Raw genomic sequence first — 19,601 nt, 5'->3', positions numbered from 1 at the left:
ATGAGTGTGTTAGATTCAAAGATATACCTTTTTTGTCTTGTTGAGTTACCTCATCTTTTAGATTTCATATTGAACATGCATTGTTAAATATCAAGGTGAAAAAGATGTTCTCTCACAGTCACCATTTATTTGTGAGTGAAAACTCTTGGTATTAGGGAGATTAAAAATGATTTGATGTGAGCAGTACAGATATGTACATCAATAACACATTTGAAGGTAGAATTCTTAAGTAGTGTATATGAATTTTGGTTCTTCAAAGAAAGTGCAATGATAGATATTTGTATGTGGGAATGTATATGCAGAAATATATATACTGTATGTGTTCACGATGTTGAAATGTCATAGGGATGGAAAGGTATAGCCACTGACATGCACAAATTATCTTTCAATAAAAGTGTATTTTCACACTTTTTATTCTGATTTTTCAACCTTAATGGTGTAGTTTGTCTGACAATATGAATTTTTTATATTATTTTTTTCTTTCTGAAATTCATGTTCTGATTTAAAAAGAATGCATATGACAATACCCTCCATAAAGCACATTTTGAACGACGGACTGCAAAAGATATGAAAAAAAAAACAACAACAGCCGGCTATTTTAGGCATTGTTTATGACTTGTTTCAACTTATTTATCTTGTCTGCCTTTACGAATTGCAGTTATGCGAGGATTAACATTATATTAATAAGATCAAATGATACTTAGTATCGCTAGGGAGGTATGTAGGACTCCATAATGGAGCACATATCACAAGATTTGTACAGAAAGTGAAAATTTTATGCAATAGAATTTTCAATTTCTCCTGACAACCTTTGTGCTGTGGCTTGTGAAACTTCAAATTGTTCTTTTATTTTTCAATACTCTCACAAACTAATAGTAACTGAACCTATATTGTCAATATAAATTGTGCTCGAGTAGCAGATAACAAATCAAGTTACAGTTGACCCATGGTGAAATGTGTTTCAGTAACCTGTTGAGATCGAGTGGCGAGTATACTTGGGCAAGTGTGTATTGGAAATGCGTGTTGTAGCAAAATCAGCCCATCCTCAATTGGTTAAGTGTTTGTATGCATATTCTGGTGAGAAAATAATTTCATATTCAGTTTGAATTGAGTTAAATGACAAGATTGCTTTATGATATATATATTTTGTTAGTGTTAGAAGGGTCGGGTTTTGGGAAGAGGTACTAAGTAAAATGTCAATGCTAGTTGTGGTTATGTCTTTGCAAAAATATGTGCATTACAGTAAGATATGCACAAGACATCAGAATGTTTGTTCATATTGCAGAAAATATGTGTGTGTACCTACAGTGTATGTATGTGGAGAGAATTAAAACACCTTGTTGATTATTGGCAAGAGGTTTACCAAAATGAAGAGAAGAAAATCAAGGGGGGGGGGGGGGGGGGGGGGGGGTGGAGTAACGTTTGGCTAGAAGAATCAAGACTTCTTGGGCTTGGGGAGGGAGAGCATGGTATACCAGAATAGTGAAGATGGGGAATGGGGAGGGGAACAGGGTTGTATCAGAATAGTAAAGGCCCCTTTTGACTCCATTTTACTCCATTGGCTTGCTATTATTGGTTAAGCAGTTTTCAGCAGCTTTTTTTTTTTTTTTGCTACAGAATAATAAAGACTTCGGTAGGGAGAGCAGGGTGTACTGGAAACAAAAGAATCAAGATGGGGGGGGGGGGGGGGGGGGGGGGGGGAAGGGTGTGGCTATGACAATCAAAACTTGCAGGAGGGAAAAAAGAGTGTGGCTGGAAATGTAACTGTGCACTCTGTGAGAGTGGTCCATGAAAGGCTTTGTAGGACAATTAGAATTACCATGGCAACACGTTGCTGTGTGGGAAATCCTCATGTGCAGTAATGTGACCAAGGTTTCCTGCTTGCCTGGAGACTGCACACAAAGAGAGAATACTTGAATCCAAATTTTGTGTGAGGAAGTGGAGGATGGAATCACCCTATTAAGAAAAGGATTGCTTTCCTGTTGAATTATGTTAGAAGGAGAGAATTTACATATCGTCGCTGGGGCGACAAGACCTTGTATCTGCAATTTTGGTGAAAATGACTTTGGATTAATGGTCGGATAATCAGTTAAGGGATGTCCTGTCCAAATCCTAGCCATCTTACCCCAAAAATGAAACCACAATGGCATGTCAAAGGGAAGGCTCTCCCATTTGATATAGTGCTTTGGCTGCCATGTTTTTTGGCTCTCCTGAACATTTGACATTTTGTAGATACGAGGTCTTGTCACCCCAGCGACGATATGCTACAGATCAAAGAAAGTTTGAGTGGATGTAGACCTATATGTGTACTGAGAATGCTATCAGTCTTTAATCATTATGATGGCAGTGATCATGGCTGCCTTTCTGACATATCCTCGAACTAATCAGTTTAGTCAAGTGACTTTGATACTGCTCATGTACTTTGCATGAAAAGTCTATGAGCTTGTCCTCCCCCCACCCCCACCACCACCACCATGAAAACCCCTCCAAGACAGATCAAGTAAATTCCTGCATAAAATGCCAGGATTTGATCTGTGTGTATGCTGTATAAAATATCTGTGCAAAAGGACATTATTGTGTTTAAGAAGCCTATTTTTAGATACACAACTGTGTAGACAGGACTCTCCGTTACATGCTTAAAAAAGTAGGAGTATTCAAAATGTCATTGGACTAGTTTGGTATCCTACAAATTTTTTATTGTCATTTTTTTATTGCCCCATTTCACTACTTCTATTCATATTATCTGTCCTTTTTGGGGGTCAGTTTTCCATTGAATGATTATTCTGGGCCACAAAATCTGTGATTTCCTACCATGTAAACAGAATGGATAGTCAAAATAATATTTGGATGAACTTGCACATGACTTACCTTGGTCAGAGCAAAGGACCTGTGACTGCTGAAGAAGACAAAAAGTATACTTCAGGATTTAGTGGTACATTGTAGTTTTTTTTTTTTTTTTTTAAATGAACTGTACATGCAGTCAATTGTTAGTCCTAGAACTGGGCTCTCCTTCCTCACAAACTTTCATGAATGGTTCTTTACACTGTTTTGAAATAATGGACGTGTATATGTACTATAAGCTGAAATGGGGGCGTGCACACTCACATACATGTATATTATTTTGAATATTATGTGGTCATTGAAAATTTAAATGAATTAATGAGTATTTTTCGTTCATCGCCTGAGAGTCCTACATGTTTCTGCAGTGCCTGATCTTGCTGTCCTGACCTGATGAACCATGTAGTGATATTGTGTCTGTCAAGTAGCAAATCTGGTCCATTGGACTAGAACTAGAACTTATTAAAGGAGTACAGTACCGATGTTTACCACATAAAGTGAGATGTTTAAATAAGAGCAATCACACTTGAAGCCAACATCTTAGCAAGATATTTTAGATAGGAGAAGTTATAATCGATTGGATGTATTGATAGTTAACCATCTTACAGTGTCAAATGGTACATACAATTGCTGAAACTGTGAAGTATTTCATGGTGTGTAGATTTTTGTGCATTTTGTGTGATGTGATACTAGCACAAGAATGAACATACTTTATCAGGGCACAGCTGTCATAGCCAGGCTATAATGCCTTTGTATCAATTTATTGTGAAGTTCTCACCTTTTTTTTAAAGAATTTAGATGAAGTTTCTGTCCTATCCTCTCACAGATGACTTTCAAGAATCAAATGTCGCCTAACATTGGTTCAATAAGATATTCCACTGGGGACAGTATTGTAAAAGTGGTAATAGCTGTTTTGCATATCAATGGCACTTTCCCACCATGTTGTCGTGCCCATAACTCTTTTTTTTCAACATGTTATGACCATGGTCACTGGAATTATACCTTTCCTCACAGTACAAGCCACTCCACTCCTTTGGGAGTCTTCAATCCAGGCTTCTGACATGCTAAATTCAATCCCATCAATGTTCATTTTTCTTGTGGTTACCTCTTAGTACCCTGAGTGGGTGGTATGTGCCTTTGCTCAAGGATGCAAGAGCCGCAGCAGGGCTTCAGACTCGGACCTCATTGTCTGAAGTGTACTGCAAAACCAGAAATATTTGCATCATGAAACTTTTGCAAATTGGAGCTGATGTCCTTTTTTGCAGCATTAAACTTTCAGAAATTGCTGACCATGAAAAAATTACAAGTATACTACATTTGCTAGCATTCAATGCATTGTGTAGACATAAACTTTTGCGTGAATCTTGGCACCTTGCAAAATTCGGAAAAGTTTCATGCACGCGAAAATTTCTGGTTTTACAAAAGAGCATAATTTGCTGGAACTATGACACTTCCACTTGGCACTACACTGTACTGATATTTTGTGCCCGAAGGAAATAAGGGTACATCACGCAGTTGTGTGACTGCGACCGCTTTTTATTTAGTTGTCACGGTGACACATGAAATGGCATACTGACACTTGTATTCTCCTGATATTTGTCTGATTCTGCTCAAACTTTCTTTGAACTATGTCTGTTGTATCACAGCAGTTTGATACTCGGTGTGTTTTTGTTTCTTTGCCACTGTAATGAATATCATATTCATTGAATGTTCATTGCGTGAGTTGGTATTAAGGGCAAGTTAATGCACACTGTCCCCAAAATAATGTAAGCCTGTGTACTGTATTTGATTACCATGTTGCATCTATAGATGTAGATCACAATTAAAAGTGATGTCAACTCTTGCTGGGGACAAATATATAATTACCAGTGTGTGTGTATGTGTGTGTAGGAGCTTATTTCCTACAAATTTTCACATCAAGAAAATGTGAGAGCGAGTGGAATGTTCATGTTTTAAAGAGTGAATCAGTGATATATGCTTTCTCTCATAGATAGTTCTCCTGTACCATCAACGATGATATTTATGATTCAGTGGATATGAGTAAAGATTAGTGTAAATATGTTATATATATTTGTGAATATGATACACGATATTGCAAATAAAAGACTTTTGTCACAGGTTATGATGAATCTTGACCATACATGTATCCTTGTGGTTTTATTCGAAGAGAGCATGTACAGTATAAATGTGACTGCCCACCTCAAAATCCACTAAAGAAGGCCAGAATTAATTTCCACTTTTCTTTATAGTAAGTAAGAGTAAGCTCTTAGCTTTAAAATTATATATAACTTGTCAAAATTGGCCCATCTTAAACTACTAGTACATGTATTCAAAAAAGTGGTTGAAATAAGAGAGAGTTACAAGGTGCAGTTCATAGAAAGGGGATAAAAAAAGATTTAAAGGTAAAGGTCAATCAGGCATGCTGTGCAGAAGTGTCGATGACAAATGGTCCAGAAAGAACTCTAATACAGTCAACTTTGCTTAGTCGACCTCACATAAGTAGAATTATTGTCTAAGTCAAAGGTCTTTTCAAGTCCTCTTCTCTTTATATGCTATTGGTGTTAATCCCTCATCTAAGTAGAACTTTCTCTAAGTTGAAGCTATTTTTTCAGTCCAAACAGATTCGACTTTATAGGCAAGGTTGACTGTGTCTTGATTTCCATGCTGCCTGTTTTAAACTGAAATTTTGATAGTTGGTAGAGAAAAGATTACTTTTTTCAGATAAGACAAGCTTGAAGTACAGGTACTGTATTTGAGTCGGTCAACCCAAATGACATATTTTGTTCTATTACAAAGGATCATAATCTATGACTTTTTGTGGGTTCTGAGCTGGGCCGTCACAAAGTATATAATCCTATGGCTGTGTAATTGCTGGCATGATGACTTAAGAATATTGGCTTTAGAGTATGTTAATAAAGATGAAAGGAGGAAGAGTAGCAGGAAGTGGTTGAAGAGTTAAATTTGTCTTGCTCCTTGAAAACAGCACTTTAAAGGGATGATATAGTTTTGGTTGAGATGGGGGATTCAGGTTTAACTTTTTGTGAGGTAATTAGAAGCTGCTTTTTGTGAAATATTAAAGAGCATATAACTGATAAGTATTCAAAGTTTATTTGATAAAAATCAGTATTATTGATATGGCTGATATACTGTAAAACGAGAAATGTTCGCGTGCATTTTAATTTCGCGAATTTCGCGAGCGCCAAGATTCGCGAAATTATTAAAATGCACGCTAACATTTCTTATCTACACTATATGCATTGAACGCAAGAGGCAATTTGCGAAAATTTCTTGGCACGAAAAAGGCTGTTGGCTCCAATTCGCGAAAATTTCGTGCCGCGAATATATCATGTTTTACAGTATCCAAACAGAAAGATGGGATTCACCTTTCATTAGGATCACTTTGTTTTAATTCGTATTTGTATTTCAGCTATTTCAAAACCAATTTTCATCAAATAAACTTTGAATTATATCTTAGAATCTTATCTGAATTATATCTTAGAATTGCATGCATTTCAATATTTCATAAGTGGTTTCTCATTATCTCACAAAAAAAAAAAAAAAATGGAAACCTGAAGCCCCATCTCAACCAAAACTATACCGTTCCTTTAAAATGAAAGAAACTGAAGTTTTAGTTTTTTTTTTTTCTTTAAATTGCATCAATGCATGCAGAAATACATGAAATCATGTATTGGCCTTGAAACATAATGGACGGGGATATCTTGCATGAAGTAGAGTAGCTGTTTTTAAATTGAAATAGCATTAGGCTGAGCATATTATATCCTTGTGTGTTTGTGTTTTATCTCCCTATATATATATATATATATATATATATATATATATATATATATATATATATACATTCGTATCTCTCTCCCGCTATCTTCCCTCTCTCTCAGCATACACTCTATAGGCCTATACTACCAGAATGTTGCTCTATTCCTATCTTTTATCCTTTTAAAAAAAATTGTTTTTGTTATTTCCATATGCGTTTAAAATGTGCTAGAAATCTAAGGGATTCTTCAGCCTGCCAATGTGCCATTTTCATCAGATTTTCACTAGGAATAAGATATAGAATAAACACAGAAACATAATAAACTTGCACTAAGGCCTATAGGCATCAAAAACTAAGCTACTGTTTCCCATAGTAAAACTTTAAATGTTTTGAAACACAACTAGTGCTCAAAGAACCTTTTTAACATGCAATGCAGGAAGTTGATCATGCAGGAGATGTACTTGAATAATGATTACGTGGAACAGTGACAAATGCTTTTAGTACCCAGGGGCGTCACCAGCTTTTTTTCAAGGGGGTGCGTTTTGACACTAAATGTTTACGAGATTTTTTGGACAGACATTTTGGAATATAGGAAGCTCTCAATCCCTAGACTTTTACTGTTTTTTGAGGGAAACCAAGCGGGAAAGGGCACCGGCGTAGCTAGGATTTCATCTGGGGGGGGGGGGGGGGGGGGGGGGTTAGTATGCGAGGGAGCGAGCAAGGATGGGGGGGGGGGGGGGGGGGGGAGGGTGTGGAAGTGCCGGAGGGGGTTGTACCCCTATAAATGGATTATGGAATGACGGTGTGAAACGACAAATTACTGGCAGCGATATCAGGAGAAAGGCATAACGACTACATGCGAGCGAGGGGAGCGAGCGAGCTTGAAAATTTTGACATTTTACAGTCCAAAAACTGCGGTTTGTAGCCATATTTTTTTGCTTTGTAAATTAAGGGGGGGGGGGGGGCGCACCGGGCGCAACTGCTGGCAATTACTGGCAGCAACATCAGGTGAATTGCATAATAATTAAATGCGAGCGAGCAAAGAGAGCGAGTTTGGAAATTTGACATTTTACAGTCCCAAAACTGCCATTTGGAGCCATATTTTTTCGCTTTGGAAATAAAGGAGGGGTGGGGGGGCGCAACGGGCGCAACTGCCGGTAATTACTGGTAGCAACATCAGCAGAATGGCATAACAATTAAAAGCGAGCGAGCGAGTGAGCGAGCTTGAAATTTTTGACATTTTACAGTCCAAAAACTGCCGTTTGTAGCCATATTTGTTTGCTTTGGAAATTAAGGGGGGGGGGGGGCGCACCGGGCGCAACTGCAGGCAATTACTGGTAGCAACATCAGGTGAATGGCATAGCAATTAATGCGAGCGAGCGAAGAGAGCGAGCTTGAAAATTTTGACATTTTACAGTCCCAAAACTGCCATTTGGAGCCATATTTTTTCGCTTTGGAAATAAAGGAGGGGTGGGGGGCGCAACGGGCGCAACTGCCGGTAATTACTGGCAGCAACATCATGAGAATTGCATAACAATTAAATGCGAGCGAGCGAGCGAGCGAGCTTGAAAATTTTGACTTTTACAGTCCCAAAACTTCCATTTGTAGCCATATTTATTATTATTTTTTTTTTTTTTGCTTTGGAAATTAAGGGTGGGGGGCGCACCGGGCGCAACTGCTGGCAATTACTGGCAGCATCATCAGGTGAATGGCATAACAATTAAATGCGATCGAGCGAAGAGAGCAAGCTTGAAAATTTTGACATATACAGTCCAAAAACTGCCATTTGGAGCCATATTTTTTCGCTTTGGAAATAAAGGAGGGGTGGGGGGGGGGGGGGGCGCATCGGGCGCAACTGCCGGCAATTCCTGGCAGCAACATCAGGAGAATTGCGTAACAATTAAATGCGAGCGAGCGAGCTTGAAAATTTTGACATTTTACAGTAAAAAACAAACACACTGCCGTTTGTAGCTATATTTCTTCGCTTTAGAATTTAAGGGGGCGCATCGGGCGCAACTGCTGGCAAATACTGGCAGCAATATCAGGAGAGCATAATGATTATATTCGAGCGAGCGGAATGAGCGAGCTTGAAAATTTTACATTTTACAGTCCAAAAACTGCCGTTCTTAGCCATATTTTTTCGCTTTGGAAATTAAGGGGGGGGGGGGCGCACCAGGCGCAACTGCCGGCAATTATTGGCAGCAACTTCAGGAGAATGGCATTACGACTAAATGCAAGCGAGAGGAGCGAGCGAGCTTGAAAATTTTGACATTTTACTGTCTAAAAACTGCCGTCTGCAGCTATTTTTTTTTTCGCTTTGGAAATTGAAGGGGGGGGGGGGGGAACGCCCGGAGCGCCCCTCCCCCTGGATCCGCCACTGGTAGTCAAGGGTGTGGGTTTATGTTCATGACTGGGGGAGGTATGACCAGCGAGGTGGCGTCGAAGTGACCAAGCTATGACGCAAATCTCTCGTTTGAAGAGGCTACACCCCAGTAAATAATGCCAGTGCATATCTTGGCAATCAATGACTTAAAGTCAAAGATATAAAACACCTGTTTCTTGACCCTGGCCTAATCTAAGCATCAGTCATCGCCACAGCGCCACAGGAGGGAGGGGGGGGGGGCACCGCGAGAGGAGGAGATTGTTTTGGTTTTGGCATGGGCCATGTAGCTCCATGGTGCGTGTGTGTGTGTACGTGTGTGTGTGTGAGTGTAGACATTCAGCGTATGCAGACAGAGCATGCCTGTACTGTAGTGACCGGAACTATTGTCATTCCATTTTGCTCTCCCCTTCTCCCTCCCCCCATCTCTCCCCCCTCTCCCTCCCTCTCTCCCCCTCGCTCTCCCCCCCCCCCCCCCCCTCTCTCTCTCCCTCTCTCTCTCTCTTTCTCAATGATCCAGTCAGCAGGCTGATTGTAACCAGGGAGGTAGTCTCACCTCCCGTTGTAACTCACTGCCAAATAGCACATTGTCAGCACCGGCAAACTGGCAATGCTCTCCTTCTTATTCCTGTATTTTCGTTATTTACGGGTCGATTTTTTTCGTTCGAAATGTAAAATGGATGACCATAGAATTTCTCAATAGAATATAAAATTGAAAACTTTAGAAAGGATAGAGAAAATTGAGTTCACTTTGAATGGTCTGCCACAGGCAGATATCCTTATCATGCTCTTACGTAATACGACAGCTGCTTTCTCAATGATCCAGTCAGCAGGCTGATTGTAACCAGGGAGGTAGTCTCACCTCCCCGTTGTAACTCACTGCCAAGTAGCACATTGTCAGCACCGGCAAACTGGCAATGCTCTCCTTCTTATTCCTGTATTTTCGTTATTTACGGGTCAATTTTTTTCGTTCGAAATGTAAAATGGATGACCATAGAATTTCTCAATAGAATATAAAATTGAAAACTTTAGAAAGGATAGAGAAAATTGAGTTCACTTTGAATGGTCTGCCACAGGCAGATATCCTTATCATGCTCTTACGTAATACGACAGCTGCTGGAGTCATCAAACCCTGGCTTGGCCTCCAGGTTTGTCACGCCTGAGCAGAAAGTTTATTTGCAATGGACAAGTACTTCGACTCCCAACTCCCAAACGACAAATATACGCACCCCACTTTGGGTATGCCCCAGTTGGGGACTCGCCTCAAACGAGGGATTGACGGCATGTGAGCGGGAAAGGATGTCCAAAATCTGCACTTTAGAGCATCCCCTAAACGAATTGTGCGTGTTTGTTTGTGTGTGTGTATTATATACATGGAAAAGTTAGGAATTAGCCCAGGTCAAGTCTTTTTATTGGCAATGCAAGACATTTTTATATAGACAAGTATGTAAAGCAACACTGCAAAATCAATGATCTAGCTTTGATATAACGAAGCGTAAGGTACAAAGGTGTATATTCTACATCACATTGCGCAACATTGTAGCGACTCTTCGTTCGGATGTACTGAGTACACTGCGCACATCCTGCTTATGTGCAGAATGCCAACCAGGAATCACAATCTTTTGTCGGGTCCGGGCTTTTTGAACAATGTTTCACACTACATACCTATTTAATTATGGTTAAAAGAAATCATAGAAAAATATCTTATTTCTGGATCACCCGTTCATTCAAAAGCAGTTTACTAACACTAGAACTGCTATTTTGGTAATTTTTTTTTTTCACCAGCGGATTGGGAGGGGGCGCACCCCCCCCCCGTAGTTACGCCACTGCTTTTGGGTGAAATAATTGGACAGATTTCTTGAATTCTAACAAAAAGGCAAGAAAATCTTTTCATCGCGGGAATTATGATTTTGTGGGGTGGGGCAAATGGTGCCCTTGCCTTCCAATATTTGTATTGGGGCAACATTTTTGTTTTCTTTCAAAAGCAAGAAAATCTTCTCATTTCGGGAATTATTAATTATGAGGGGGGGGGGGGGCAAAACTAAGATATGCTTGCCCCTCCATTTTTTTCTTTTTTTTTAATGAGGCTAAGGCTCGCTCTTGGGCTGGCAATATGGATTGGTCAGAAGTAACGTACATAGACCCTACATACTTGTAAGTAGCACAAGTACATGCAAACATGTATCTAAGTGCTCCGTATCGTACGAATGTACAATACGGTCGATAGATAGTAAACACTGTATACAATACTAATAGATATGTATAAAATCAGTGCTGCCAGAACCAGGGGTGCAATTTTGTTTTTGCCGACGATTGTGTGTGTGTGTGTGTGTGTGTGTGTGTGTGTGTGTGTGTCCCTGGCGCAGAATATTAAAAAAAAATAGAAAAGAATAATTATTTTGCGTCCGGCGTTGAGGTCGCTCGCAGACTGTTTTTTTTTTTTTTTTTAAGGATCTGAAGGGGGGTGCGTTCGCACCCAACGCACCCCCCCTGGTGACGCCCATGGTACCAGACATTTCCGACAGAGTTTGTAAGTTAACGCATCGATACCATCTACCAACCACCCGAAAGTAACTTTATCGCACCCACCCAGCCCCTGTCAATGTGCACACCACACACAGCTCTTTCGATCTTTAATCACCAAACTTCTCTCTTCTCCGTGGCAGAGTGGGCCCCTTATGCCTGTATTATTTACATCCTACAATGTTTGGGCACCACTCTATTCGCAACGTCAGCCATATTGTACACATGCGCACCACGTCATTTTGACAGAGTTGTATTCACAGACGTACTGGCTGTGCTGTGTACTTCGCCTTCGGAAGAGAGCTAGAGAGATCGTTCATTGAATCCAGCCATTGGTGGTGCTTCTACATTAGCAATCGCGAAGGGTTAATGCATGCTATGCAAACGTAACCGGCGTATGAACAGACGGGGACTGGTTTCAACATATTTTGTTGTCTGTTCTGCTGTGGTGAGTATTTAAGGAATCAAATTAATTTTTGACACCTTCACAAGACTGCGCAGAATTCGATGTGTTCGAGTATTACAGGAAGATAAAACCAGACATATTTTTAGAGGCAGTATCGTTGTGAGGGGTCCTGGTATTTGATCGGTACGGTGCGATATTTTATATGTTGTATGATGTCTTTCAGTTTCACGCGGCACAGTGTCAGTGCACAACAGCGACAGCGCAGCGTAGCCTTTTTTGTCCTGTCACTGCACTGTTGTCAGGTAGCGTAGACAGGTAAATCATTCGCCGCTTGCCACCTAAAGCTAGTAATTGGACAGTGTCAAGCATAATGTAACGTTTATGATCAGGGACGTTGTATGGCTGATCTCAGTCATATCTCAGTGACAGTGTCTGGGAAACCCGCTCATGAGGGGGGTGCTCTGAGTCTTGGCTAGCTCCTGCTTTGACCGAAAGATCGGTCTGTATCTGTCCGTCGGGGAATGTTCCGCGGAGACTGCGTCTGGCTTCACGGATCCCCTCCGTATACAGACCGAAGTCAATGATTGCGGCTCCTGTGTGGAGCAGTCGCGCACAGATCAAACGTTACGATAAACCAAATTTCAGACAGCTTTTTTACATTCAAACAAGTTTGACATGACATGACACATTATGCAGCAATATTTGGGATAAATTTCTCAATTGTGCAATCGAAATACTCACATAAACTCGGTTATAAACGCAGACATTTTATCGATATTGCAACATCGCTGTTCGTAAGCTGTAAGTCGCCATTTTGAATCTGTAAGCCAGTCACATGCGAGGTGCCTGTTTAAGTAAAACAAACACATAGAAACTACCTCACATGTGATTGGCTGATAGATTCATAGAATGACATAGTGTATGTTTCTGCAGTTTGAACGTGACGACGCTACAGGCTGTGTTTTACGTTAGAAAATTCTACAAAAATTTTGGATTATTCATTAATCTGGTGAGTTTAATGTATTCTTAAAAAGCTAATTTCACTATACAAGCTTAAATTTGCCGACCTAGGGCCGTGAATTAGACGCAATCGAGAAGGGTGAGGTACCTCACCCAATTTTCCATAGAGACAGTGGTTAAGAACATCCACACAGCAATGGGTACTGCAACCTTCCGTCTGTCTACGGAGGACAGCGTTAATGGCAAAATATAAAAAGAGTCCTCCGGACAGACGGATCTTTCTGTCTAGCTCCTGCTCATCCATGCTCATGTCTGACTCCCCTGAGTCGGGTGCTCGTCCTCACCTCATGTCGCCATACTCATGTCATCATTGGATTGTCATGAGGCCCTCGGATTATGGCGAGATGCTCTGGAGTCATGGGCTAGGGCCCCCCTGTTCACTTATCCATCTCACATCTGACATAAAAAATTGTATAGGTCTATAAGTTGCACAGTGGTTTTTATTGTTTGATACACACACATGTCGGCAAAGTCATGAAATAGTGCTAGGCCCCACCGCAGTGCGTGTGCACCCGTGCGTTAGCAAGCAAAGGTTGTCCTAGGGTTAATGTTAGGGTTTAGGGTTAGGTAGGGTTGCATTTATGGTTAAATTGGCCGTTTAATTAGTCGAGGGACATTAGGGAGTCCTTCCGAGAATAAAAAGTTGAAGACCAAAGCAAAAAATGGGAGAAAGGGAGGACGAAAGATGCTATGCTGCGGAGATCGGCCTTGCCGCTGTATCTCGCGTAAACGCCCTTTGGTGGGGCAACATTCACGAGTACAATATACTGTGGAAGGAAGCCCCACTGCCGTGCTTACCTACCGATGAACGCCACACGATGGGGCTGAATTCACGAGTATATATAGGCGAGCTGCCGTAGTATTAGTACGGACACGCAGTGGTGGGGCCTATTTCACGAGTATGCCCACATGTCCACTCTCCATGATAAAAAGAAGAAAAAAATTCGATCTGCACTTTTTGACAAAAATTGAGTTTTAATCAACAAATGTGCAGAGACCCATTGAAACATGGGTGCCAGCGAGTTCGCTCAATGCAGGGCTGCTGCACCTAGGCCCTATTAGAGTATTGGCCGGCTGGCTGGCCTTATCCGACTCAAATGTTTTCAGTGCTTTTTTCTGCGGCTCACGCCTCCCCATGCATTTTTAAAAATATTCATCAAGAGAAAAATAAATCAGAACTAACCTAATCTTGTGCATATATTCCAAATTACTATTCCTCACTGATTTAGTGATAGAGGTATTTGAATTTGTCAGCAAACTAATCACTTTGTGTAGATGTTAGCATGGTTATTAGGGGTTCACTTTCTTTGTGAATTCTGCTGTCCACCAGACTTTAGACGCCTTTCGTACAAGCGGCGTCCTTCTGCATCCAGCCTGGACAGCGCGCAAGCCATGAAAGCTGTCGGATTTTCAGAGCAAACTTGTGCACACATGGGAGGAGATTCTGTATATAGCATTTTATTGCATGGGTTGTGCGCTGTCTGCTCTGGATACCACGGAATGCTTGCACGAAAGGAGCCCGAAGGCTGGTGGATGGTGGAAATCATGAAAGTGAACATGTACTTCCTACAAAGCCTGCTACAAAGTGATCAATTTCAAGTCTTAGGCATCGTGACTTGATATATACTGTGAAGTCTAAAAAGGTTATTTTTTTGATCAAGTGAATGAAGGTTTGTTCCGATGATGTATTTGCACAAATATGAGACTGTTGTCTTCTTTTATCGCTGTTTTGTTTCTGAATGTTGTAGCATGTGTGTATTTAAACTTTTTCACTCTGTTATTTATTTCAGATCATGAAATGGCAGTGAGGATGTGAACTGCAGACCTGATTTTGTCGTGTTTGTCCTATTCCATAAATCTTTTGGTTGGCCGTCAAAGGCCCCAACCTCCAAATTCTACGTTTGCTACCTGCTCAGCCCTCATTTTTATTTCTGGCTGCCAATTTGAAGCTAGTGTGACGTCACCAAGAGTTTAGGCCATTGCCATGGCAGCGCCTCGAATCACCCCACCTAAGAATGGCATCTACGTTGTCCTGGGAGAAATACAGCTTGTTGTTACGGCTATGAGGCGTAGCTCAAGATGGTCATCTCATCTCCCTCAGGTTAGTAGTCCTTTACTTCACAAGAATACATTACAGATGTCATTGAAACCTTGAAACCTTGAAGAAGTAATCCCTGTAGCAGCTTTTCGTGGGAAGCTATACTGGGATGGCACATGGTGACATAAATGGCCAATGGACAGAGTGTATTTACAGATGGCAAATATAATCAATTGTACTGTGGGAAAAATTGATTATAAGAATAAGGGTTTTATGTAATGGAGTGTGTGTTGTAGTGAAGATCAAAAGGTATGTTAACATAAAAAATGGCATCTTCAATCACACAAACAAAAGGCGTGCTCAAACAATCAATCTCCCTTTTTTTTTAACTTTATGATCCACCTGGAAAGAAGTTCACACAAAAATTGAAAGGAGTCAAATATTCCCTTTTCTGTTTTTATTACAAAAATAACTCTGGTAGTGGTTCAATTCAAAATATTGCACCAATCAGAAAAGTGTAATTTGACATCGTAAGACACTCAAAAAATGTGGGAATTAACACATAGGTACGACATGTAGAACGTAGCGCTACAGAGGACAACATACAATCAATACAAAAATGAGGACATACCAACTGAATGAAAGTCAGCGTACACGAAGTCCAGATAAAAGCAAGTGTATGGCGGATTAGTGTCCACTGTCCACGGTCCATACAAACAAAGCGATTTTACCGTGCCGACTGGTTAAGGTGAGCGAATCGCTGTAGCAGAAGACCAAAATGATGAACTGGAACGGTTACAGAAAAAGGGGCTCGACGAACGGGATCCTGCGGAGCTGAGCGGACGCGATGCGATGAAGAGCTCGATGCGGGGATCGTTCAGAGACTTTAAGTGATGCGACACTCCGTCGTACGGGGCTGAAGAGCCAAACGGAGGTTGGGATGGAATGCCGCTCTCTACCAGCGCGGTGAGTCGGGCGTCGGCAGGAGGCTGAAGAAAACAGTTCGACAGGACAGTGAGTCGCCTGGAACAAGGTAAAGTTGGATGCTCAGCCGGACAGTGGGTCGTCCATGGCGGGAGCGATGAATAGCGTGTGGTCACTCGACGACAATGTCAATGAAACATGTCGGAGGACGAATAATGAAATTTCTGTGTAGGAGGCAACAAAACTGCGAAGCTCCATCCCTGGATCTCTGGTACGGTGCGCAGAGAGGACAGCTGCCAGGTAGAAACTTTGAACAGCCAGCGGGCCCATAAAACACAGTTCTAAGGTGGAGGGTGACTCTACCGCAAGACAGGTCCGGATGTCGTTCCTCAACGGCGGTTGAAGCGGGAGTGTTAAGATGCCGCGAAGGATCGTGTGACATCTCACACGTGCGATGGGTGACGTGCGAATAGCGGTCGCGATTGGTCAAAAGTTACATTAATAATAATAATTACGCACTTAATACGCACTAAAATCTACAATGATTGGATTAACACTATATGATGAATAATAAATCTACGTAACGTGTGCTACATTATTGCGACACGACATGACCGTGAACCGGTCTGAACCAGATTGGAAGGTCAAACAACTATACATGGAAATTTCCACTAGCTATGTAAGGCTGGGGAAATCTTACTGATATTCAGTAGTGAAACAGTGACAAATTAAACTAGCCAAAACACAGGACTGCTACACACAAAGTAATGAGCGGCTAATCTAGCCACTACAGCACAAAATAAAAATTTTGCCATGTGCAAGTAAAAACCAAGCCGGTGGATTTATAGTATTCTGGATACTACTGGGGGCTGCATGTTCCGAATAGATGGAAGGGCAGCCTCTTGGCATGCAGTAGGTATTCTTGAAGTAACTGTAGAGTATGGTAGGCGGTTCCACAGTTTTGTTGTTCTTGGGAAAAATGTATATTTGTATGGATCAATTGTAGCTTCCGGGACTGTGTATTTGAGGAGGTGGTCATTTCTGCCAATATAGGTTGCTGGGATTATGATGGCTGGGAAGGAGATGTTCACCAGGTTGTGTTGTATTTTGTAAAACATTGTTGCTTGTGCAAGAAGACGGCGGGTGTGTAACAGGTCCCAGTCCAACTTGGATAGCAATGGTGTGACAGGAGATGTACGTCTACAGTTCTCGTTGTACCTGTTCCAATCGGTTGATGGAAGTAACCTCATAAGGATTCCAGGCTTCTACTCCATACTCAAGTTGTGGTCGGACGAGTGACTTGTAGGCTTGGGCTTTCACCTCTTTGGAACATGGAGACAGAGTCCTCTGCAACAGACCTAGGGTTTGGTTGGCTTTAGAAAGCACAGACTGGCAGTGGGTACTCCAACGGAGGTCATGTGTGACTGTGACTCCAAGGTATTTATACTGATCTACTCGTGGGATGTTGGTGTCAAGTAGAGTGTACCTTTGCATGCTGGGCTTGCACTTTCTTGTAATAGTCATTACTGTGCATTTCTGGATGTTGAAACTCATCAGCCACTTCTTTTACCAGTCTGAAAGCTTGTGTAAGTCTTGTTGGAGGATGTTGTGATCATGCAGAGTCATGATCTCCCGATAGATGATGCTGTCGTCCGCAAAGAGGCGCATTTTGGACTGAATGTTGGTGTTGATGTCATTAATATATAACAGAAATAGGACAGGCCCGATCACCGAACCTGACGTACCCCTGACGTCACAGGTTTCCATGATGAGTGAGTCCCATTTACCATGACTGCTTGCTGGCGATCAGACAGGAGTACTGATATCCAGCGAAGAGCATCATTGGTTATGCCATAATACTCAAGTTTAGCACAGAGTCGGTGGTGCGGGACGCAATCAAACGCCTTATGGAAATCAAGAAACACTACATCCACTTGACCATGAGTTTGGAGAGTATGTGACCCGTCGTGTGTTGCACATGTGAGTTGCGTTGTGGTAGACAATTTCTGCCTAAAACCGTGCTAGGCATTAGTCCAGATGTTATTGGCCGACAAGTGTTTTTGAGATGTGGCTCAACATGATGTGTTCCATAACTTTGCAACAACGGCAGGTCAGGGATATTGGTCGGTAATTGCTCACATCACTTTTAGGCCCTGATTTGTGTATTGGAGTCACCAGCGCTTGCTTCCACTGTTTCGGGACTACTCCCTCGTTGTAACTCTGTTGAAACAGAAAGGAGAGTGCGGGTGCAATCTCCTGTGCAACTAGTTTCAACAGTCTTGGCGGTATTTCATCTGGTCCACTGGCTTTAGATGGATTTAGCTGAGAAAGTTGTTTTTCCACTCCTGGACGGTGTATGTGGAGGTGACCAATGTCTTTATAAGGAGATGGAGGAAGAAGTCTAGAAGATGGCCTGTGTTCTCTGGTGAAGACAGACTGGAAGTAGTCATTAAGTACCTGTGCTTTCCTTTTTGGAGTTGTATACTTCTTGGCGTTACTTTGCAGAGTAGGGGTTCCAATAGTCTCTGAGCGACAAAGCCGGACATATGACCAAAAGGACTTTGGGTTCTCAGTTAAGTTGGCTCTAATGACACCATTGATGTAGTTGCAGCGGGAGCGTTGAACTGCTTTGGATACATCATTTCTGTATTGTCTGTAGGCTTGCCATGCATCGGGTCTCTGGATGTGTCTTGCTTTCTTGTAAAGCCTGTCTCTTTTCCGCATCTGTCTCTTCAGGGCAGTTGTGATCCATGGGAGATGGCATTTCCCTTTGCTCATCTTGCTAGGGATAAAGTCGGTAAGACATTTTCAAGAAAGTCAGAGATGGTGATCCAATTTTCATCTACCGTTTTAGTTTCAGGAGATGAAGACAGGAAGTCATCGGAGAATCTTGCAGCAGCGCAGCAGAGCTCATTCAGGTTTGGTTGTGTTTTGCCGTGACATGGCTGGCATACAATATAGCACAGGGAGAAGAATTTTAAATCTGAAAACAGACTCAAACAATCAAGGAATCACTGGAGACAATAACAGGGCCTACTCACGGCTCACTACCGGTACGTTTTCATGAGGCATAGGGGTGAGGAAGGATGTTCCAGGTTGAATACCACATCGCAGGCAGACTCTCTTGCCACGAGGTACAGGAATAATACACTAGCGATGGAGGAAGGGTGAATGGAGCCGAACCTGTAGTCCCAGGTGCTGCCTAATATGTTGGATGTGAAGGAGGGTGCAACTCGCAACGAAAATCAGTATGATAAAAAACTCCAAAAATATCACTTCAATTTCGCAAGCAACCAGGATCTGGTACAAATAAGAATATCCAGATATCAGAGTTAGAAGATCATAAAGTGATGGTGAGCAAAAACAAAAATTTTGACCGATTTTGAATCGACAAGAGAGAGCTAAAAATAACACGTCTGTCAGTCAGCCATGACGTCACCTATCCCTATGGAGATACTAATCAATCCTGAAAGGCTCCTTTTTAAATGATTTTTTTGTTCTTTTTTTTCTCCCCCCCTTTTTTTTAGTGGTACAGTCAAATGGAAGGCTCAAGAAATCAGTATATGAATCTTTTAGTAACAAATGGATTGTCTATCAGATTTCTTTGTGTGATAGATGTGCACATGTGGTCACTTCAAATGCATAAGATTGCTCCTTGCTAAAGTTCACAAAGTTATGAACCCATCAGGCCTAAGGTATT

At 41.6% G+C, this 19,601-nt stretch overlaps 1 protein-coding gene across 1 annotated transcript in view; it reads left to right on the top strand.

The window, feature by feature from the left end:
* Nucleotides 1–11,831: 11,831 nt before the first annotated feature.
* LOC139742229 (Golgi-specific brefeldin A-resistance guanine nucleotide exchange factor 1-like) overlaps nt 11,832–19,601 on the top strand; it is a 41,316-nt gene continuing 33,546 nt past the window's right edge. Inside the window, exons 1-2 of the mRNA XM_071652804.1 lie at nt 11,832–11,961; nt 14,730–15,040. Coding sequence (XP_071508905.1) covers nt 14,924–15,040 — 117 coding nt within the window. The 5' untranslated portion in view covers nt 11,832–11,961; nt 14,730–14,923. The remainder of the gene's footprint in view (nt 11,962–14,729; nt 15,041–19,601) is intronic.

Source organism: Diadema antillarum, unplaced genomic scaffold (assembly GCF_040938485.1).
Source record: "Diadema antillarum isolate AM-2024a unplaced genomic scaffold, OU_Dant_1.0 seq00000989_RagTag, whole genome shotgun sequence".
Taxonomy (NCBI): Eukaryota; Metazoa; Echinodermata; class Echinoidea; order Diadematoida; family Diadematidae; genus Diadema; species Diadema antillarum.
This window is presented reverse-complemented; position numbering and strand designations above follow the sequence as displayed.